At 43.8% G+C, this 23,460-nt stretch overlaps 1 protein-coding gene across 1 annotated transcript in view; it reads right to left on the bottom strand.

The window, feature by feature from the left end:
• LOC124716713 (serine/threonine-protein kinase par-1-like) overlaps positions 1-13,442 on the bottom strand; it is a 461,973-nt gene extending 448,531 nt beyond the window's left edge. The window contains exon 1 of the mRNA XM_047243255.1: positions 13,267-13,442. Within this exon, the coding sequence (XP_047099211.1) occupies positions 13,267-13,440 (174 nt within the window). The 5' untranslated portion in view covers positions 13,441-13,442. The remainder of the gene's footprint in view (positions 1-13,266) is intronic.
• Positions 13,443-23,460: the final 10,018 nt, after the last annotated feature.

The raw sequence follows: 23,460 nt of genomic DNA, 5'->3' as shown, positions 1-23,460 counted from the left end.
TCTTCAGAAAAGATATGGGCACTGTATTATTATTATTATTATTATTATTATTATTATTATCATCATCGCTATCACTGGCACCGGCGGAGCAACAGCAGCAGTACTGCCAGTATTAACTTTATTATTTCGTAGTATTATTTACTCACACTGCCACTATACATACTCATACCATTTTAACAGTATTTGTCAAATTAAAACTGTTACTTCTCAGGTAACTGTGACGTAATAGACACTGTATGTGTGAAACTCTAGTCCAATGTAAGAGTGTGTCTGATAGCCCTAATCAGATCATGTTACATAAACATACCCATGGGGTCCATAAACTTTCAGAGATGATTCAATCACCAAACAATTTCGTTTAAGAAATGAATTTTTTCACAAGTGACACCGACTTGCCTGCAACCAATAATAACGCTAATCTTCCTCAAGCACCTAAGTAAGCCGCAGAATAATTTCTTGGTACGTAAAATTGTTCTCTGTAGTTTCAAAGAAACTCCAGACCGACCTTAAGTGGAATTACCATATAAAACAGATAGTGGGAAAAGCAGACGCAAGAATCAGATTCATCGGAAGAATCTTAAAGAAAGTAGCTTATAAGGCGCTTGTGCGCCCGATTCTCGAGTATTGTTCATGTATCTGGGATCCCTATCACGTAGGGCTGATAGAGGAGATAGAGAAGATCCAACGAAGAGCGGCGCGTTTCGTCACGGGATCGTTTAGCTGGCGAGAGAGCGTTACGGGGATGCTAAACAAACTCCACTGGCAGACGTTACAAGAGAGACGTTGTGCATCACGGAGAGATTTACTATTGAAATTTAGGGACAGCTTTTTTCAGGAGGAGTCAGGCAACATATTGCTTCCCCCCTCATACATGTCGCGTATTGACCACGAGAGAGTAAATTCGAGAAATTAGAGCCAATACAGAGGCTTACCGACAATCATTCTTCCCGTGCACTATTCGCGAGTGGAACAGGGTTGGAGGCATCCGATAGTGGTACCGAAAGTACCCTCCGCCACACACCAATAGGTGGCTTGCGGAGTATGGTTCAAATGGCTCTGAGCACTATGGGACTCAACTTCTGAGGTCATTAGTCCCCTAGAACTTAGAACTAGTTAAACCTAACTAACCGAAGGACATCACAAACATCCATGCCCGAGGCAGGATTCGAACCTGCGACCGTAGCGGTCTTGCGGTTCCAGACTGCAGCGCCTTTAACCGCACGGCCACTTCGGCCGGCTGCGGAGTATGATTTAGATGTAGATGAAAGAAAACAGGGCTCCACTATTCGATGGCGCGATACGGCACACCACACTCCAGTTTTATGGCAGCGCAAAATACACGTGGATTTTCAGTATTCTTGTATTTTCAGTATTCTTATATTTTTGCCTGTTCGTGTGTCCCTTGAAGAAAACACGGTCCGGTTCTGCTACTCCATGGATGTCAACAAATGACCATAACCATGTGCACACCGTCCGTCCGTGTGTGGACGGAAGCACATTAACAAAGATCTTCCACATCTTTGAGTCAAACTGCACAACCACAGTTCGCTGGTTTAGAAATATCGAAGAAGATTTCCATCTTCTACAAATGAAACCCGAAGATGCCTGTGGCGGCGATCTCTTCCGTAAGAAGAGACAAATGGGCCACACCGAGATGAAAGAGCAAAAAGAGGTCGCCGTATCCCTTGGACGGAGGAGGGTAAGCAAACACATTCACGAAGAATGGACGAAATCTGGTCTTGAAAGTACGCAGAGTTCACTGTGTGGCGTCACAGCCGTACTTAAAAGATTTCCGCCATTTATCCGAATCAATGAAACCGTCAATAACGCGTAATAAAACTAATATTTAATTTTCTGAAAATTTCTCGTCTGTGAAAAATAGCTATATGTTAACCTCGTTATTTGTGTCTACTGCAAAAATGAAGACGATAATCTATATAATATCATAAAAGTACTCGCCAACATAAAAAAATCTCTCTCGTGGATAAGTCTCGTAGACGATTAGGTTTTTCGTGGAGGTGTGTCCCGTCTGTGCGATTAATTGAAGGCAGTTTGCTTATTGCCAATACGCGTTTCGGACTTCTTTCATTTGTGAAGTACCTTCAGTGGCCTGTAATACGTTTTTCACTTTTATACATAAAACAAACGTATTTTGTGGTAGTTACAATATGTTACTATGTAACGTTCTGTCGTATTTTTCTCTTTTTTTTAAGTTAGAATCAATTTTGTAGCAAAAATTTCGTAATGCGAATTTATCGTCCGGTGTTACAATTTCCAGCGCTGTTAACCCATGCGTGTGGTCCTGGAGATGTGTTCATTAGTCTCCGTGCACCAGTTGGCAGTTCGACATTCTTTCACCCACATTTGATGAACTCATCGCATACATTATTTGCACTTTGCATTTTCTGTTCATGTGAGTGTTTCGGTATGTGGTGTTACCAACTGTCGCTGTGTGTTTATCTCTTGTCTTCTGTTTGTGTTGCGTGCGTGGTTTGACATTGTCGTGTGTGTGTGTGTGTGTGTGTGTGTGTGTGTGTGTGTGTGTGTGTGTGTGTGAGAGAGAGAGAGAGAGAGAGAGAGAGAGAGAGAGAGAGAGAGAGAGAGAGAGAGAGCAGTCAGTAAAATACCAAACGAACTGTTTCCAAGCAAAACGTGGGCCGTAGCTACTATGCAGTTTTTTACGTAAATGACAATTAACACTATTACCATCATTCTTGATGTTTACGAGACTGATTGAGTTTAAACCGATGATATAATTCGGCTCTCAGTTTTCTTACAACGTTAAGGCCAAAGATGGAATCCCAATAGATAGTTTTACATCATTTAATGCTTCTCATTATCAATTTCATAATATAGAGTTAATTTCTCGTAATCACAGGTGATTATGTTATAATTGGCGACCTGACAGGGCAAATTATCCGGAAACCGCCTGTGATTACAAGAAATTAACTTTATATTCCGAATCATGTCATGTTAGTACGAAAGGCGTTGCTACTTGATTACGAAGTGTGAAGCTAATATATCGGCCAGATTTAACCTCTTCAAGAAAGAATCGCACTAATGGATGCATACGTGCCTACCTGTTCATTTAAGGTAACGAGTTACATTTTTACAGAGAAGTTTCCTGGTGTTTCCGTACCAGGAAAGAGTAATATACTGGATTTCGTGACAAAGGGGCGTATTACAGGGTTAGTTGCAAACAAAAAAGAAAAAAAAAACCAAAAACGACACCTGTCTGTTCGTACTCCTAGCGTGATCGTGGATATGCGACCACGAATAATCCACAGTGCAAAGAAGTCGACACGTAAATTGTAGCAACAAGTGAACGTTTCGCGTAGGTCTTAGCGTGTTTTACACCACATAGGGAGAAAACCCTACAAAATTAAGAACTGGCGGAGCAAGATGAGGCAAAAAGTGTGAGTTACTGTACGTGGAGCCGGCCGCTGTGGTAGAGCGGTTCTAGGCGCTTCAGTCTGGAACCGCGCTGTTGCTACGGTCGCAGGTTCGAATCCTGCCTCGGGCATGGATGTGTGTGATGTCCTTAGGTTAGTTAGGTTTAAGTAGTTCTAAGTCCCATAGTGCTCAAAGCCATTTTTGAACTGTACGTGGCTTTGTCAAACAGTTGACAGTGGAATGTTGGCTCTACTGTTGTATTTCATGAGTGATGAAGCCACGTTCCATTTGACAGGACATGTGAACCCCCCCCCCCGAACACCAGATTCTGGTCAACGAACGATTAATGAGGAACCTCTTAAGTGTGGAAAAAATTAAAAATTAAAAAAAATCTCGTAGTATGATGTGCCGTGTCAACAAGTCGCGTTGTAGGTCCCACATTTTTTGAAACAACAGTAAACACTGCTGCGTCTATGCCAATCTTTGAGAAATTTCACGCATAAGAGATGACAAATGGCGCGCGACAAAGTGCATTCTAGTACTCGGGGTCGGTTTTCGTACGCCACCGTATAGAATGGGCGGCGCTGAAAAAAGTAATAAGCTTTGTGGCAGGACGGGCTTGCTGGAAACGAAAACAGTAACTCATTGTACGGCTCATCTCAATTCGAATCGCGGCGCTCAATCTACTTTGCACGGTGTGATTTTTGATAGATCAAACCTACTGCTTCAGCGGCCAGAGGTGAGACTTTATTCTGCTCTTACACAGCTCACATCTTTAAAAAAACCATGGTTGTACAAAATGTCGAAGTGATGACGTAGGCAGCGCCCAGAGCAAAGGGTAATTAATTTGTCCTCCGTAGCTGAGGAACTATGTTGCAACAGTCTCCGCTCACCTCGATTGCTGCGTATAAACCGATACTGGACTTCATTGAAGGGGCGCTACAGGAAGACGATCCTGGCGCACTTCTCATGCACTGCCAAAAAATGCATCAAATCTCAAGTACCGAAAAGTTAAAAAAAAGAAGGAAAAAAAGAAACTGTTGAATGGAATTACTAGTACAATGAGTACAGAGTATGGATTGAGAATAAACCGAACATAGGCGGACGTAATGAGCAGTGGCAGAAATGATACTAGCGATGAACTTATGAAAATTGACAACTACGAAGAAGGCGAAGCGAAGGGATTCTGCTACTTGGAAGCAAAATAACCCGTGATGGATGAAACAAGAAAGAGACAAAAAGCAGATATCACAGGCACTGAAGGCATTCCTTGTCAAGAGAACTCTGCTACAGTCTCTAACATCGACATTAATTCGAGGAAGAAATTTCTGAGATGTGCTTTTGGACCACAGAATTGTATGGTAGTTGGCCACAAAATTGTATGATAGTGAAACATGGACTGTGGGAAAACCGGAACAGAAGGCAATCAAAGCATTTGGTATGTGGTGCTACGAAAGAATGTTGAAAATTAGGTGAACTGATAAGTTAAGGATTGAAGTCGCCTGCAGAATCGGTGAAGAAAGAAATATTTGGAAAACACTGACAAGAAGAAGGGACAGTATGATAGAACATCTGTTACGACATCGGCGAATAACTTCCTTGGTACTAGAGGAAGCAGTAGAGTGTAAAAAACTGTAGAGGAAGGCAAAGATTGGAATACAATCAGCAAATAATTGACTAGGTAGTTTGCAAGTGCTACTTTGACATGAATAGGTTGACACAGGAGAGGAATTCGTGTCGGGCCGCATCAAACCAATCAGAATAACGATGGCTCAAAAATAAATAAATAAATGGAAACAGTCTGTGCACATCTGTACTTCACAGCCACCGCACCGTGTGAGAGTACATTCATACGTATATCAGCAATATATGATCCAATCAAATGCCTATCTTTGCTGTTTAAATTACTGTCTAATCAATCAAATATGTAATACAGCCAACAAATCAAAAAGTACACACAGAAAATGAAGGCTTGTGTATCTCGGCATCAACACTTCTGTTAGCAAGCTCTCCTTTAACGTACGTGTTCCTACAGACGGTTTCCATAATATATTTTCTCTGAGTACGCTATTTGATTTGCTCGCTATTTTACAAGGCCAGTTCATTGGAAAATCATATGAATGTCTGAAGACTGAGTTACTATACGCGTTAACGAAGTTGACACACTGCGCAGTGGCTGATGGGAGCAACTATAAAGGCCTTTCCCATCAGCCACTGCGGCGAGTGTCAACTTTTTGTCCGACAATATTACGTAAGTCTTAAATCTCTTACTGTGCACATACAGTCAAAGTAAAGACAACTGACTGCAGGAAGTTTTACATTCGTTTTCACAGTTCGTTCGAATATCGAAACGTGTATACGAGTCCACCAAGCAACAGCATTGGAACAATAAGTAAAATTTCGCCTGTGGCCACAAAAACGTGTGGATTTTGCGTTGTTTTTCGCGCTGCGGACAGTAGAATCCTTAAACCTAACTACCCTAAGGACAGCACACAACACCCAGTCATCACGAGGCAGAGAAAATCCCTGACCCCGCCGGGAATCGAACCCGGGCGTGGGAAGCTAGAACGCTACCGCACGACCACGAGCTGCGGACGCGGCAGTAGTTAATTGTTACTGTAGGGATCAGCTGCGAGCGTTTGAAATGGTTCGCCTGTGGATGATAAAGTTGGTAGCACGAAATGGTTAAAGATAAAAAAAACAGTAATCTGTGAACAGTAACAATAAATGATCATTATCAATCTAAAACCTGGCGCAATACAATTACGACAGTTTCTCGATTCTTACCGCATCCCACTTGACAATAGAAAGAAAAAAGGTATAAGACGCCAAGCAACGCGGATAGAACGGAAGTGAAGTCATACATTATCAACGGAAAAATGCTCGTATCGGAATATAAAAAAGTCCAGTATTCTCCTGTTTATTAAAAGGCTCTGACTGAAAAGTGGGGTACCCGTTGCCTCATTTTACTTTCCTCAGCACCTTCAAAAATGTTCCCAAAAATTCTGGCATGCGAACATATTCGCGCTCTTTCCAACATGCAACTCACCTCACACTCCCACAAGCTAACTGTAACTCCCTCACACCCATTAATCCATCGTTAAGTCGCTCTTACCCATCCACTCCCTGTCTCTCTCTCTCTCTCTCTCTCTCTCATTCAACCCAACCCACTGTCATTCTCTCTTTGTGTGTGTCTGTCACGGTTCTGTCCTACTACTGCTGACTCCTTGGGTTGGGGTTGTTTAAGGGAGGAGACCAGACAGCGAGATCATCGGTCTCATCGGATTAGGGAAGGATGGGGAAGGAAGACGGCCGTGCCCTTTCAAAGCAACCATCCCGGCATTTGTCTGAAGCGATTTAGGGAAATCACGGAAAACCTAAATTAGGATGGCCGGACGCGGAATTGAAGCGACGTCCTCCCGAATACGAGTCCAGTGTGCTAACCACGGCGCCACCTCGCTCGGTACTACTTCTTTCGTTGTCACTGTCTCCCTCTTGCTCTCTCTCAGCGCTAATACCTCATTCCTACTTTCCTGCTGCTACTGTCTATCTAGAAACATGCGCATAATGCCAGAAATCAGTACTTCTGACAACAGAGTTAAGGCAATATGGAATGTAGTGAAGCAAGAGACAGGACAATCAACGAGGATAACATTACTACTGCATAGAATGGAAGGGTTATAAATGGCAAGTCACAGACAGAAAATTATTTAATAATCATTTCTTAAATATAGTTGAAAGCATAAGGACCAACAGTTCAAGAGAAACATCACAGCAATATGTTGAAGTAATTCTCATAATAAATGAAAAGCACCAGTTTGCTTTTGTTCTACAATATTGTAGAACAAAAGCAAACTGGTGCTTTTCATTTATTATTATAATATTGTTCTACCAAGAACCGACGGAAGATTCTGCTAATATAATTCTCATAAAATTACATCATATGAATGTACCACCAACTTCTACTTCTGAAATCGAGAGGGTCATACATTCTCTCAAGAATAAAAGCTCTTCTGGTTTTGATGGTGTTTCAACACAGTACTAAAGAGTTGTTCCCATACAGTAAGTCCGGTATTGTCCGAAATATGTAAAGCATCACTAACTCAATGCATTTTTCCAGAGAGCCTGAAATACGCCGTCGTTATACCACTCTTTGAGAAAGGTGATAAGAGAGATGTCCGCACCTACCGACCTATTTAACTGCTGACATTCTCCAAACGTTTTGGGGAAGTGATGTATTCTAGAATGGTATCTCACCCTGGCAACAATAATATCCTCAGCAAATTACAATTTGGGTTTCAGAAGGGTTGCTCTACTAAGAATGCCATTTACATGTTCAGATACCAGATATTACAAGCACTAAATAACAAAATAGCACCGGTAGGTATTTTCCGTGACCTACTCAAATCATAGTATACTCCTAGATAAATTTGAAGTTTTATGGTATTGATGGTATAGCCAACAAATGGATCATGTCATATCTAACCAAAAGAATGCAGGAAGTTGTACTTCCATCGGCACAGTTACCGGTGAGGTGTACCTTCAGAAGCTTCAGACATCCATTTTACCTGCCATCCGAGAATTGTATGGAGACGGAAGAGTTTACTTTCAACAAGATGGTGCCCCAGCCCACTACCAAAATCGTGTTAGGGTGTATCTCGACGAAAATCTACCAGGAAGATGGATAGGCCGTAGAGGTGCTGTGGAGTATCCACCACGTTCCCCAAACCTAACCCCTCTGGACTTTTACCTGTGGGGAATACTAAAGGGCGTCGTTCATCGACAAAAGCCACGCTCATTGGATGAACTTCGAGAATCCATCGTACATTCATGTGCAAATATCCAACTGAACACGTTGCAGTCAGTAGTTCGAGCTGCAGTTCGGCGGCATCGTTTGTGTGTAGATTTTAATGGTGACCATTTCGAACATCCACAGTGATACCTTTAAGTTGGACTTTAAGCTACACCTTCACCAAAAACGAGACAACTCCGTCAGTTTGCAAGTTATGGACTTTTAAACAGTGAATACTTGTTTTGGACCCCTCTGTATTTTGAAGTAATAAATATATAATACTAGTAGTATCTGAATGTGTCAATAACGGACTATTACAAATTTGTGGGTTAGCTCCCTCTCGCATTCTAGGACAGAATTGCTGTTACCACTGCCATTCTGGTCGGAGTGTGCCCTCCGTCATTTTCCCTGTTATGCTGCAGCTTTGCCATTTCTGTAGGGGGTTCCAGTTTCGCCAGATTGTCGACGTACCTTCTTATTTTCTCGCATACATTTTTCGCTCCTCCTTTCAGTTCACCATTATAGCCTCTCTCACTTCATAGCTCTTTATCGCGTTTCTCATCTCCTTAAAGAAGGCTCCTATTTTGTTTTCTTGAATCCATCATCCGCTTCTTCTGACTCTTCGTTCCACCTGTTTCTCCTGGCATCTTCTGTTATTTTAGCGGTTCTTCTTCTCATAAACTCAGATTTTTCACGCCCTTTTCTTTCTCGGTTGTCTGCCAAACCCTCCTCCCTTTTTTCTTCTACAATCAACTGCTTCTTCACACTCATCCAGCCAGCACTCTCGTCTTACTCCCTCATTACTTAGGGAAAGCCATTCCGTTTCCACTTTGATCATGTCCCTCACATTTTCTCGGGTGTTTTTCTATTGTAAGGTTCCTTCAATCTCATATTAGATCTGTTCAGTGGTACTCTGTATGTTTTCTGTGGTGTCACCGCCAGACACCACACTTGCTAGGTGGTAGCCTTTAAATCGGCCGCGGTCCGCTAGTATACGTCGGACCCGCGTGTCGCCACTATCAGTGATTGCAGACCGAGCGCCGCCACACGGCAGGTCTAGAGAGACGTCCTAGCACTCGCCCCAGTTGTACAGCCGACTTTGCTAGCCATGGTTCACTGACAAATTACGCTCTCATTTGCCGAGACGATAGTTAGCATAGCCTTCAGCTACGTCATTTGCTACGACCTAGCAAGGCGCCATTATCATTTGCTATTTATCTTGTGATGCATGTACCGTCAGACCGATGTTTACCCATTATGGATTAAAGTTAAGTATTCCAGAAGCTACGTACTTTTTTTACTAGACTCAACTCCTTTAACTGTTCCAGACCTCACGCCAGCCTGCGTGAGCTTAAACGCGTGCCTTTCGGCTACCTCATAGTGGCTTGGCTGTCTTGCCAAGTCACAACATTTTCATGCTTTTCTTTTTTGATATCTATTTGGCAGACATTTGCATTTAATTTCGGTGAAGTAGGCCTAGCGGTCAGGTTATATGTCACTGTTTTTCTGACTGATGTTCTTAATCTCCCTGTACGTCGCTTCCCAGACCTCTTCATATCGCTCAAGATATCACACAAGGTTAAGGAAATACCTCAGTCGAGATACACATCTGAGTATCGGAAGAAGATCAGTAATTAACCTCAGATCAAACTTACGTCATGCTGCCAAACAATTTTTAAGATTTATCTGATGACCTTAATTATCGCTTAGCAGTTCGATAGAAAAACTGTGATAATATTTACACATTACGTCGTAGCGCTGAGAAGCCTGATAAAAAGTTGAAATCAATATGTACATTGACGTCACACACCAGCTGTGAGACGATAATTGGTTTAAAGTTCAGTCGACGATGTTCTTACAGCTGGGAGTAGCAAACCGGCCGTCTCCTTTTCAAAGGAAAAGGAAAAAGGGGGGGGGGGGGGTGTCGAGTGCCTTAAGCACTTCGATAAACAGCATAAATTACTCTAGGGCAAGACCGGAAAATTTTAATTTTACTACGGGAATTAAAAGTCGCAGTTTTACTTTAGAGCACTGTTGGTGTCCCATATAGCAACAATTATTAAATGGCAACAAAAACCACTACGAAGCTAACGTTAACATTATTGACTCGAGAAGGAAGTAAATACGGCCGACCGTTAGTGTGTTGTTCGACTACTTAAACGGCAAAATTACTCTTTCCATTATTTTATGCACTTTTAAATTCTGGAATCTTTACACAACCTTTTTACCGCGTACAGTCATCTACATCCGCATGAATGCTCTGCAAAACACTTAAGTACCGTTCCTCGCAGAGGGTTTATCAGACTCAGTCTCTGATTTGCTTTCACCACAATATTTTCTGTGTATTCTTTCCAATTTAAATTGTTCGTAATCGTAAATCCTAGGTGTTTAAATTTTCGGCATTTAGATCACACTATTGTGTAACCAAATGGTTCAAATGGCTCTGAGCACTAAGGGACTTAACAACTGTGGTCATCAGTCCCCTAGAACTCAGAACTACTTAAACCCAACTAACCTAAGGACATCACACACGTCCATGCCCGAGGCAGGATTCGAACCTGCGACCGTAGCAGTCGCTCGGTTCCGGACTGAGCGCCTGAACCGCTAGACCACCGCGGCCGGCTATGTAACCGAAATTTAAGGATTCCTTTTAGTACTCATCTGACCTCACACTTTTCATTATTTCGGATGAAATGCCAATTTTCGTACCATTCACAATCTTTTTTAAATCGTTTTGGAATTTGTTTTTATCTTGTAATGAATTTACTAGACGGTAAACGACGGCATCTTCTGCAAACAACCTAAGACGTCGGCTCAGATTGTACCCTGAATCGTTTATATAAACAAGGAACAGCAATGGGCCTATAAAACTACTTTGAGGAACGCCAGAAATCACTGACTTTCAGAGAGTTACAACGAACTGTGTCTCTGACAGGAAATCGCGTAGCTAGTCGCGTAAGTGAGATGATATTCCATAAGCACGCAGTTTAGCCGCTTGGTTGGTACAGTGTCAAAAGCCTTTTAGAAATCCAGAAATACGGAATCAATTTGGAATTCCTTGTCAACAGCACTCAACGCTTTCTGTATGTTAAGAGCTAGTTGTGTTTCACAAGAAGGATGTTTTCTAAATCCGTGTTGACTATGTGTCAATAGACCGTTCTCTTCAACATAATTCATAACATTGGAACACAATGTGTGTTCTACAATCCTGCTGCATATCGACGTTAATGATACGGGCCTATAATTTAGTGAATGACTCCCACTTACTTGATTATTGGTGTAACCTGTGCAACTTTCCATTCTTTGGGTACGAATATTTCGTCGAGCGAGTGGTTTTATATGATTGTTAAGTATAGATTATGCATTAAAATTAATAATTTGGTGCATGGTTTATATACAGCCGTCGTTTTCTGAAAACGTTCGTCATATGTCTGCACCATTCATTCCATATAAAATAGTTTTGTCTTCTCAGTTTATAACATGATGCTCGTGTTACCATACCATTTACATAGCTTCTGTATAAACACACTTTGCCGTCTACTCGTATCCACTTGCGAAATGAATACATATTATAGATACATTAAGTAAAGCAACCTTCTTTGTTCGACTGCAAACCGTAAGTGGAGAATATGTCAACAATACGTTTACTTTCCAACGATTGTAACACGCACACAAAATAACTTTTCTTATTGCAGACAAACACGACAAGAAGATAATTAGGAAACTACCAAGTGATCTTTTTCGCAGAATCTGTAGGTGACAATATAGAAGCATTTCCGTTCCATCTTTTTTTAACCCGTGCTACAAGCATGCGAGTGGAATGCATAAGAAGCCGGCACCGATTTTGAATACCGGCATACCTCTTACCGTTGAGTACACGTTCATAGCTCGGAAAGGTATAGCATGTCTTTCACGTGCGGCTGAATGCAGTGCTCAAAATATAGCTGTAGACTTTTCTTCCACTACATAGTTTTCATTTTACTTACTATTACGATGAGGTTTAGCGTTGAGAAATTCCTACTTGGCGTTTAAAGACCTAACAAGATCTATTTGATCTCGATGTTTCCACGCTAGAAAGACAATTGCAATAAATTTTCTAGCCTTGGCCATTCCTATATCCGAATACATTACTTTGAAACCTAGCCAGCCAAACATATATAAAAAAGTGCTCAAGTGCCAATTCAGTGAATGCAGAAACAATTACATGTCGGTAACACTTATAATTCATCAGACTAATTCGCCATGTTGAAAACAAAGAGCATGCGCTTTCACCATTCGACAACACCCGGTTTTTTCTGTACGTAAACATTTCTTGTTAAAGTAAGAATGTTTTTGAAGCTGTGAAAGAATGTTAACTGATACTTAAACACACTGTCTGAACGACGTATTCGTGTTAACAATGTTAATCGTACACAAACTTTGACAGTCAACTCCGCCTAAACAAAAAGTTTAGGGACACAGAAGTAATACGTCATGTTACAGAGGTATGTCTATTTCTAAAGTATATCCTAGCTTTTTTTTGTTTGATCTACGGTCTGCAGAGACCTTTATGGAATTGCATAGGCCGTAATGATATTTACTTAACGTCAACTTTTACATCACATACGTCGGGGAGTAGGTTGCTAAATGTCCTGTGGTTCATTAAACAAAGTGAACAACTGAAATTAAATTACTTCCTTATAGCTGGTAGTGTGTGATGGCGAAATAAAGGTTGTGGTAAGGGACTGAGGTCTACGCTTAACCTTCTGTGTATGTTCGAGTGCCAATTTTTACGCATCTCAGTCTTTTGTTTACAAGACCTAAAACAGCCAGGTGAATCCAGAAAAATTTATATTACATAATAAAATCTCTAGCCAATTATTTCAGGTGGGAAGGGGGTGCAACATCAGACGCTAGCCAACCAATTATGTTTCTTTTTGGTAAATATCCAGCTAACCAAAGTCTCTGACGAATATTATTGTGCATACTTTGTACGTACATTGTACATAATCTATAAAGATTGTAAGAGGGCAGTACTGTGTAAGTTTTTACACATCGAACGTAATTTGTGTGATTGGCATTACGACGGTTTGACGTCTTACCTCCGTCTTAGTGATGCGATGTCTGGCCAGTTTGACGACGGCGAAGTTGCCCTTGCCGATGGTGCGTTCGATGTCGTAGAAGCCCACGCGGATGGGCGTCGCTCCCGAAGAGGAGGCGGCTGTGGCGGCGGAAGTGGGCGGCGGCGACGACGACGCGACCGTAGACGCCGCCATGGGCGCCGAGGCCGGCGGCTGCTGCAGCGGGAGGTGCGCTCGGCCGTCGCACGAGGACATGATGACCATGACGTCGACGCCCTCAGAGCTGCGACTCGCGCGCCGACGCGCGTCTGTTGGGCCGGCTGTGTGCGTGCAGCGGCGTGGGTGGCGGGGGCGGCGTCATCGCAGCGCGACGCGCCGGTGGGCGGAAGTAATAAACGAGAAACTGCCGTACGTCCGCGACGGCGCACAGCTAGTGACCGCCGGGGTCCTTCACACTGCGGTTCACTTATGCAGAGACGGAGCGGTTTTGTCACGCGGCACCAGATCAGAGCCGTTTAAATGCCCTCCATCAATCAACTACGGTATACGTCACGCGTGTAATTTTTCTGCTGCAGCGAAATGCTAGATGCAATAATAACAAAGCATAATTGTACTGATAGGAGCGCTATAGTGATGGAGGAAGCCGAGCGAAAGAATGGGTATAAAAAAAAAAAGTTAACGGAAATAAACGCGACCGCGAGGGTACAGGACGAGAGTCGCTAACACCCACCCGATCCTTCCCCGCGGCCGGCCGGCACCAGACTGACGGCAGATGCGCGAGCGTCGCCCGGCGGAGCGCTCGCAGCGCCGCCGACGGCAGCGCCGCGAGCTAGCGCCGGGTAGATGACTGACGCAAACCGTGACGTCAGCGTGCCGTGTTTGCGCCCGGTATCAGCGTATGGCGGCGTGAGCTCGGTACACAGGAGACCGAAAATACGCCGGCCTCGCCACGACCTGCGGGTGGAGACACGCAAATGCGAGCTGCCGCAGCTGCACACCATATAAACAAATGAGGGAAGTCGCACGTTTGGTGTATTTCTGGGCTGCTCTGGCTGGCACATTCTCACGGAAAGTACACTGATTCGGTGTACTGTAAGCAGCACCTGGTGAAATTTGCGCCCGGAAAAGGTGAGGGGGGTCTAACACTCCCCCAGTCCAAACTCACAAGCTCCACAACTTACGTGGCAGGTAGAAGAGTCGAGGCGGTTTTGACGAGGATGGGTTAATGACTAGCCAAAAAAAAAAGTTTCTTTCGTAAACAGCTCACATTTCTTTTCGACATAGTCCCCTTGGAAGGATACACACTAGGCGCACCGATCCTCCACCTTTTTCACCTCATCGGAAAAATGGGTTCTGTCCAACTCTGCAAGATACTCTTTGACTGCAATTATCAGTTCCTCATTTGGTGAAAGCTTCTTCCAAGCAAGCCAAAGTTTTAAGTTAGGGAACAGGAAGAAGTAAGCTGGGACTATATCTGGTGAACAGGGTGGATAATCAACCAATTCAAAGCGCAGTTCATATGCTTTCGCCATTGTTATCGCTGATGTGTGGGATGGTGCTCTATCCCGGTGAAAGAGCACTTTTTTTGCGTGGCAACCTTGGTATTTTTTCAGCCAACGCAAGTTTCAGACGATCCACCAATGACGCAAAATAGGGTCTAGTTATGGTTCTGCCTTTAAGTAATCTATGGGGATTATTTCTTCAGGATGCCCCCACCCCCCAAAAAAAAGAAAAAAAAAGCTGACAAAATGATGTTTCCCTTCTTAGTGTAATATTTCTGGCTTAGTCAGCCATCATATATTAGGATCCAAGAAGCTGTTCCCAGAGCAGTGGAGCCGGCCGGGGTGGCCGAGCGGTTCTAGGCGCTACAGGCTCTGTCTTTTGTTTGTGTGCGTGTGCGTGTTCAAAAATGGTTCAAATGGCTCTGAGCACTATGGGACTTAACTTATGAGGTCATCAGTTCCGTAGAACTTAGAACTACTTAAACCTAACTAACCTAAGGACATCACACACATCCATGCCCGAGGCAGGATTCGAACCTGCGACCGTAGCAGTCCCGCGGTTTCGGACTACAGCGCTAGAACCGACGGCCACCACGGCCGGCCCTAGGCGCTACAGTCTGGAACCGCGCGACCGCTACGGTCGCAGGTTCGAATCCTGCTGCGGGCATGGATGTGTGTGATGTCCTTAGGTTAGTTAGGTTTAAGTAGTTCTAAGTTCTAGGGGACTGATGACCTCGAAGTTAAGTCCCATAGTACTCAGAGCCATTTGAACCAGAGCAGTAGAGATGCAAGAAGTATATAGATCACGAAATGTGGTGTGAGGTACCTGTGACAGATGTTAGATTCGGTACCATTCTCGTGAGAAAGACCGCCTGCATAATGCTACTGCTCTGTGGTTGGCTACTGTGTTCAGAGCAAGGGCGCCAAAACGTTAAGGTATAGTTATTATTACTAGTTAAACTACTCATTGGGATGATTTCACTTTTTAATATAAAAATATGTCAACAGCCAACTATCAATCAGTCATTTTAGAATTGTTAAAAACAATTTAAATCAAAAACAAAAGACTGACGAAATTGCAGACGAAGCACTTCGGAAGCGTTTGGGTCACTCCTTTTCTGGTATGGCGCGCGAAGTGTTTCGGGCAATTCATCACTCTGGATTAGGCAGTCGAGAAGAACAGACATGTTGTCTGTCGTAGGATGTGTTTCCAATTTTTATTTAAGTTCCTCTTTGTCACTCTGGATTAGGCAGTCGAGATGTACAGTCATGTAGTCTGTGGCAGGATGTGTTTGCCAGTATTCAGTATTAAAAGATTCACTCCGGTAGTCATGAGGCACAGACACGTGCCACAAATAGTGTAAAGATACATTTTCATAATCATTGTGTTTGCTGTATCAGAAAGGGTTGTATTAAGATCATGTAGTCTTCTCGTGTGGCTATATTAAAATACGCGAGTGGCATCCTAAAGAAGTGATGCGTTATTTCAAAACAGAACCTCTCTAAAAGTCAGTTTCAGCCTCAAGATACAGAACCTACGACCTGCGTGCTGTTTTCTGCGCTGGGGACATCAGCTTGAAGAGAGCAGGTTAGTGAACTATAACAGAACCTTCGTATTCCACACAGTGCAGTGGAAACAACCAGGCGCCTCACGTGTACTGCATGCACAGAACAAATGTGCTCAGTGACACATCATCTGCAGTAATGCAGAGGAGGTAAAGGAGGATGATCCTTATTAACATCAACAATCAATTCATTCTTCCTTTCTTGCCGTACTAGGTGCATTTTCACCAGCCTTTGTCCTTTGTTCTAACAACCGTTTTGACGCTTGGTGTGTAATGATGGATCCAGGTTTCATCAACAGTCACAAATCGGTGCAAAAGATCTTGCGCACTGCGATTAAACATAGCCATACATTGTGGTGCAATGTTGTGCCGGATGCCCTTTCGGTCGACTGTGAGCAATCGCAGCGCCCACCAAGCACCCAGCTCCTTCAATGTCATCTCTGCGAGCAGAATATTTATGCACTAGCTCAGATGAGACGGCTACAGTCTCAGCAATCTCACAACTTTTTATACAGCGGTGTTGTATTACCATACCATGGGTTCTATTATTGGTTAGCTCAACTGAACAGCCAGAGTGCTCTTCGTCTTCGGTACTTGTCCAACCACGCTTAAACTCATTAATCCAAAAATAGATGTTCTCCAGTGACGGTGGAAAGTCCACGCGAACTTCTTTAACTCTCTTTTGGTTTATGCGGCAGTCCAAACCTTCAAGAGAAAATTTTTAATAATAACACGAAACACGGTTTTCTCCGATACACTGACCATCCCAGACGGCCGTCAACAAGAAAAGGCACGCTGCACATTCTCGAAATTCTTTATACGATCGGCCGCGCGGGATTAGCCGAGCGGTGTGCCGGCACGGTAACTCAGCGTGATCGGTCAAGAGGATGAGATGGCCCTCTGCAATAAAAAAAACTGAGTTAATGGATCAACGACGAACTGAAACGGGTGTCTTGAGACGTCCGCACCGAGCAGATGCAACGAACAAAAACGAACAAAATAAGAAAAAAAAAGCGTGTTCGGTTAGAGGGTTTAGTTACCCTCTGTACGGGTGTCATCGGGCGTCCGCAGCGAACAATATAGAACAAAATGAGATTTTTTTTTTTTTTTTTTTTTTTTTTTTTTTTTTTTTTTTTTTTTTTTTAAAAAAGGCGGTCTAAGGCGCTGCAGTCATGAACTGTGCGGCTGGTCCCGGCGGAGGTTCGAGTCCTCCCTCGGGCATGGGTGTGTGTGTGTGTTTGTCCTTAGGATAATTTAGGTTAAGTAGTGTGTAAGCTTAGGGACTGATGACCTTAGCAGTTAAGTCCCATAAGATTTCACACACATTTGAACATTTTTGAACTTTATACAATCCTTGGAATAACACAGTTTACCAGCCATGAAGGCGTAACAAAAATGATACAGTTTCTTTTGTCGGTTTATTAGACTTATCAAACCACCCTCGTACTCGGCCAAGAACTGTAATATCGTGGCCGAGCGGTTCTAGGCGCTACAGTCTGGTACCGCGCGACCGCTACGGTCGCAGGTTCGAATCCTACCTCGGGCATGGGTGTGTGTGATGTCTTTAGATTAGTTAGGTTTAATTAGTTCTAAGTTCTAGGGGACTGATGACCTTAGAAGTTAAGTCCCATAGTGCTCAGAGCCATTTGAACCATTTGTAATGTTGTGCAACACACCTGACTCATCGGAATATACGTGACGTAGACGATAACTGCTTACGACGTAGCGCTGTGGTGTAGGGTAAGTGGAGACAAATAATTTCACATAGGGCATTTGCGGTCTATCAAGCCGGCAATAACCTCAAATTATCCTACATAGCTGAGACGATTATTTCGTTAACATTATTCATTTAAACTTTACCATGAGGGTAGTTAAAGAAAGTAGACATTTGCAAACGTTATAAAAAAACTAATTAGTTCACATTCCGATCTCAACTTAACCCTTACAAGTTCGGTAGTTTCCTAGTAAGAGGGTCAGACAAATAAAACAATTTTACTTTTAATTTTATGCTGTTAAAATTCACAATATTAGGAGGTAACATTTATAAAAACGTCAATTTTAAATACGTACCTGCAAGAGCAAACAGTTTTTAATGTTCAAGGACAGTTTTAGACAAAATATCGCACGGAGATAGGCGGCTTTTGTAGCTCGATTTGACCTGTTTCCCGGCTCGATAGACCACAAATGTCCTGGATCAATTTCTTCGTCTCGGCTTCACCTACACGACTGTGATACGTTGTAAGCAGTTATCGTTTATACTGGGTACTCCAAAACTCCCCTTACAGATTACTAGCACTTCTAGAGGGGCTCAGTAGGCAGTATTTTGAATTGGAGCCCATGTCCGTAAACCTACCATTTCCTTGCTACAACCGTTTGCTAGGTGGGAGGTGCTTACGTCGGATCGGCCGATGTCATGTGGCGTCCATCCTGCCCATTATAACTGCCCACGTCGTGTTGTGCCGACTCCACTGTAGCTTGAATGGATTTTTAAGTTTGTTCTACAGGGTGTTACAAAAGGTACGGCCAAACTTTCAGGTAACATTCTTCACACACAAACAAAGAAAAGATGTTATGTGGACATGTGTCCGGAAATGCTTAATTTCTATGTTACAGCTCATTTTAGTTTCGTCAGTATGTACTGTACTTCCTCGATTCACCGAGTGTTGGCCCAATTGAAGGAAGGTAATGTTGACTTCGGTGCTTGTGTTGACATGCGACTCATTGCTCTAAAGTACTAGCATCAAGCACATCCGTACGTAGCATCAACAGGTTAGTGTTCATCACGGACGTGGTTTTGCAGTCAGTGCAATGTTTACAAATGCGGAGTTGGCAGATGCCCATTTGATGTATGGATTAGCACGGGGCAATAGCCGTGGCGCGGTGCGTTTTTATCGAGAGAGATATCCAGAACGAAGGTGTCCCGACAGGAAGACGTTCGAAGCAATTAATGGCTCTGAGCACTATGGGACTTAACATCTATGGTCATCAGTCCCCTAGAACTTAGAACTACTTAAAACTAACTAACCTAAGGACAGCACACAACACCCAGCCATCACGAGGCAGAGAAAATCCCTGACCCCGCCGGGAATCGAACCCGGGAACCCGGGCGTGGGAAGCGAGAACGCTACCGCACGACCACGAGATGCGGGCTCGAAGCAATTGATCGGCGTCTTAGGGAGCACGGAACATTCCAGCTTATGACTCCTGCAATGGACGAGGCAATTCTTCGTGCAGTTGACGATAACCCTAACGTCAGCGTCAGAGATGTTGCTGCTGTATAAGGTAACGTTGACCCCGTCACTGTATGGAGAGTGCTACGGGAGAACCAGTTGTTTCCGTACCATGTACAGCGTGTGCAGGCACTATCGGCAGCTGATTGGCCTCCACGGGTAGACTTCTGCGAATGGTTCATCTAACAATGTGTCAATCCTCATTTCAGTGCAAATGTTCTCTTTACGGCTTAGGCTTCATTCCCACGTGATCAAATTGTAAATTTTCACAATCAACATGTGTGGGCTGACGAGAATCCGCACGCAATTGTGCAATCACGTCATCAACACAGATTTTCTGTGAACGTTTGGGCAGGCATTGTTGGTGATGTCTTGATTGGGCCCCATGTTCTTCCACCTACGCTCAATGGAGCACGTTATCATGGTTTCATACGGGATACTCTACCTGTGCTTCTAGAACATGTGCCTCTACAAGTATGACACAACATGTGGTTCATGCACGATGGAGCTTCTGCACATTTCAGTCGAAGTGTTCGTACGCTTCAAATGATCACTAATTTCAGTTTACTTCCTATCACAGTTCAGAATTTAACACAAATTATATATCAATGTCATTTCAGAGATATTACGTCGGTTCCACGCTAACGGAATAACACATAATTGTCATTTAACATCACTTTTATTAATAATCCTTATTCTTATGACGTAAATGTTAATGAATGATCACTAGCTAGGAGGAAAGAAGGATTGATCCTAATCATGAGATAATAGCTTTTAATGAGCCCGAAATTGTTAATTAAATAAAGAGTCACGTTCAAGGGTGATATGCGAACAACTTTCGTTACGTACGTTTTCACGTATCTGTCAAAACTAATCCAGTCGCCCACAATTCAAATTAACACTGACGTTAACCACTTCTGTCGCAACGTCGAATCGTAACTATTATGTGAAAGTTTATTCTAGTCCCCGAATTAATTCCTTTCAGATACGCGCACGACCGAACAGCAGAACGGAACACACACGACTTGTTTTTTACGAGGGCAGTTCAATAAGTAATGCAACACATTTTTTTTCTCGACCAATTTTGGTTGAAAAAACCGGAAATTTCTTGTGGAATATTTTCAATCATTCCCGCTTCGTCTCGTATAGTTTCATTGACTTCCGACAGGTGGCAGCGCTGTACGGAGCTGTTAAATTGGCGTCTGTAACGGATGTGCGTTGCAAACAACGGGCAGTGATCGAGTTTCTTTTGGCGGAAAACCAGGGCATCTCAGATATTCATAGGCGCTTGCAGAATGTCTACGGTGATCTGGCAGTGGACAATAGCACAGTGAGTCGTTGGGCAAAGCCCGCATCTCGTGGTCGTGCGGTAGCGTTCTCGCTTCCCTCGCCCGGGTTCCCGGGTTCGATTCCCGGCGGGGTCAGGGATTTTCTCTGCCTCGTGATGGCTGGGTGTTGTGTGCTGTCCTTAGGTTAGTTAGGTTTAAGTAGTTCTAAGTTCTAGGGGACTTATGACCACAGCAGTTGAGTCCCATAGTGCTCAGAGCCATTTGAACCAACCATTTTTCGTTGGGCAAAGCGTGTGTCATCATCGCTGCAAGGTCAAGCAAGACTGTCTGATCTCCCGCGTGCGGGCCGGCCGTGCGCTGCTGTGACTCCTGCAATGGCGGAGCGTGCGAACACACTCGTTCGAGATGATCGACGGATCACCATCAAACAGCTCAGTGCTCAACTTGACATCTCTGTTGTTAGTGCTGTCACAATTGTTCACCAGTTGGGATATTCAAAGGTTTGTTCCCGCTGGGTCCCTCGTTGTCTAACCGAACACCATAAAGAGCAAAGGAGAACCATCTGTGCGGAATTGCTTGCTGGTCATGTGGCTGAGGGTGACAATTTCTTGTCAAAGATTGTTACAGGCGATGAAACATGGGTTCATCACTTCGAACCTGAAACAAAACGGCAATCAATGAAGTGGCGCCACACCCACTCCCCTACCAAGAAAAAGTTTAAAGCCATACCCTCAGCCGGTAAAGTCATGGTTACAGTATTCTGGGACGCTGAAGGGGTTATTCTGTTCGATGTCCTTCCCCATGGTCAAACGATCAACTCTGAAGTGTATTGTGCTACTCTTCAGAAATTGAAGAAACGACTTCAGCGTGTTCGTAGGCACAAAAATCAGAACGAACTTCTCCTTCTTCATGACAACGCAAGACCTCACACAAGTCTTCGCACCCGAGCGGAGCTCACAAAACTTCAGTGGACTGTTCTTCCTCATGCACCCTACAGCCCCGATCTCGCACCGTCGGATTTCCATATGTTTGGTCCAATGAAGGACGCAATCCGTGGGAGGCACTACGCGGATGATGAAGAAGTTATTGATGCAGTACGACGTTGGCTCCGACATCGACCAGTGGAATGGTACCGTGCAGGCATACAGGCCCTCATTTCAAGGTGGCGTAAGGCCGTAGCATTGAATGGAGATTACGTTGAAAAGTAGTGTTGTGTAGCTAAAAGATTGGGGAATAACCTGGTGTATTTCAATGCTGAATAAAACAACCCCTGTTTCAGAAAAAAAATGTGTTGCATTACTTATTGAACTGCCCTCGTAACAACCGAACAACGCAATGACGTTACATTACGACAATGTCCGCCCAGTGAACATCTCTTTGACTTTATCTTTTCTACTCTGCTTAATTAAATTATTCCTACTTACAATTTATTCAGCTATTTAACGAAAACATCTAACACAAAATAAAATAAATTTATCCCAACGTAAAAGATCCGTTATACCCTCTGACATGGTTCGAGCTAGGACTATTGATAGAATGTCGATACGTCGTATGGGCGGCCACAATTTTCATATACCCATTGATTCACGCCAGCAGTCAACCACGCCTACCGCAGATCAAATCGGGCGCCGAACCGTCCCCATGACAGCCTGCTTACTTTCTCTACACAGCGCGACTGCGTATTACGGAAGAAGGTCGCGGACGCTAAAGTAGCATGTAGGTGCTCGCTTCGTGGCTTAGAAACGTACGCTCTCCCATTTTTGCTTTTAGACCTCTACCTAGTGATTGGTTTGTTTCGTCTTCCATATCTCCCTACACTGGAGCGCCAAAGAAACTGGTATAGGCTTCCGTATTCAAATACAGAGATATGTAAACAGGCAGAATACGGCGCTGCGGTAGGAACGCCTATACAAGACAACTAGTGTCTGGCGCAGTTGTTAGATCGATTACTGGTGCTACAATGGCAGGTTATCAAGATTTACGTGAGTTTGAACATGGTGTTATAGTCGGCGCATGAGCAAGGGACACAACGTGCCCGAGGTAGCGATGAAATGGTGATTTTCCCGTACGACCATTTCACGAGTATACCGTGAATCTCAGGAACGCGGTAAAACATCAAATCTCCGACATCGCTGCGGTCGGAAAAAGATCCTGCAAGAATGGGACCAACGACGACTGAAAATAATCGTTCAACGAGACAGAAGTGCAACCCTTCCGCAAATTGCTGCAGATTTCAGTGCTGGGCCATCAACAAGAACCAGCGTGCGAACCATTCAACGAAACATCATCGATATCAGGTTTCAGAGCCGAAGGACCACTCGTGTACCGTTGATGGCTGCACGACACAAAGCTTTGCGCCTCGTCTGGGCCCGTCAACATCGACATTGGGCTGTTGATGACTGGAAACATGTCGCCTGATCGGACGGGTCTCGTTTCAAATTGTATCGAGGGGATGGTTTGTACGGGTATGGAGACAACCTCATGATTCCGTGGATCCTGCATGTCATCAGAGGACTGTTCAAGCTGGTTGAGGCTCTGTAATGGTGTGAGATATAGGACCCCTCATACGTCTAGATACGGTTTGACAGGTGACACGTACGTGAGCATCCTGTCTGATCACCTGCATCCA

This window comes from Schistocerca piceifrons, chromosome 9, assembly GCF_021461385.2.
Source record: "Schistocerca piceifrons isolate TAMUIC-IGC-003096 chromosome 9, iqSchPice1.1, whole genome shotgun sequence".
Classification (NCBI taxonomy): Eukaryota; Metazoa; Arthropoda; class Insecta; order Orthoptera; family Acrididae; genus Schistocerca; species Schistocerca piceifrons.
The sequence above is the reverse complement of the archived record's forward strand: the minus strand, read 5'-3'. Positions and strand labels throughout refer to the sequence as shown.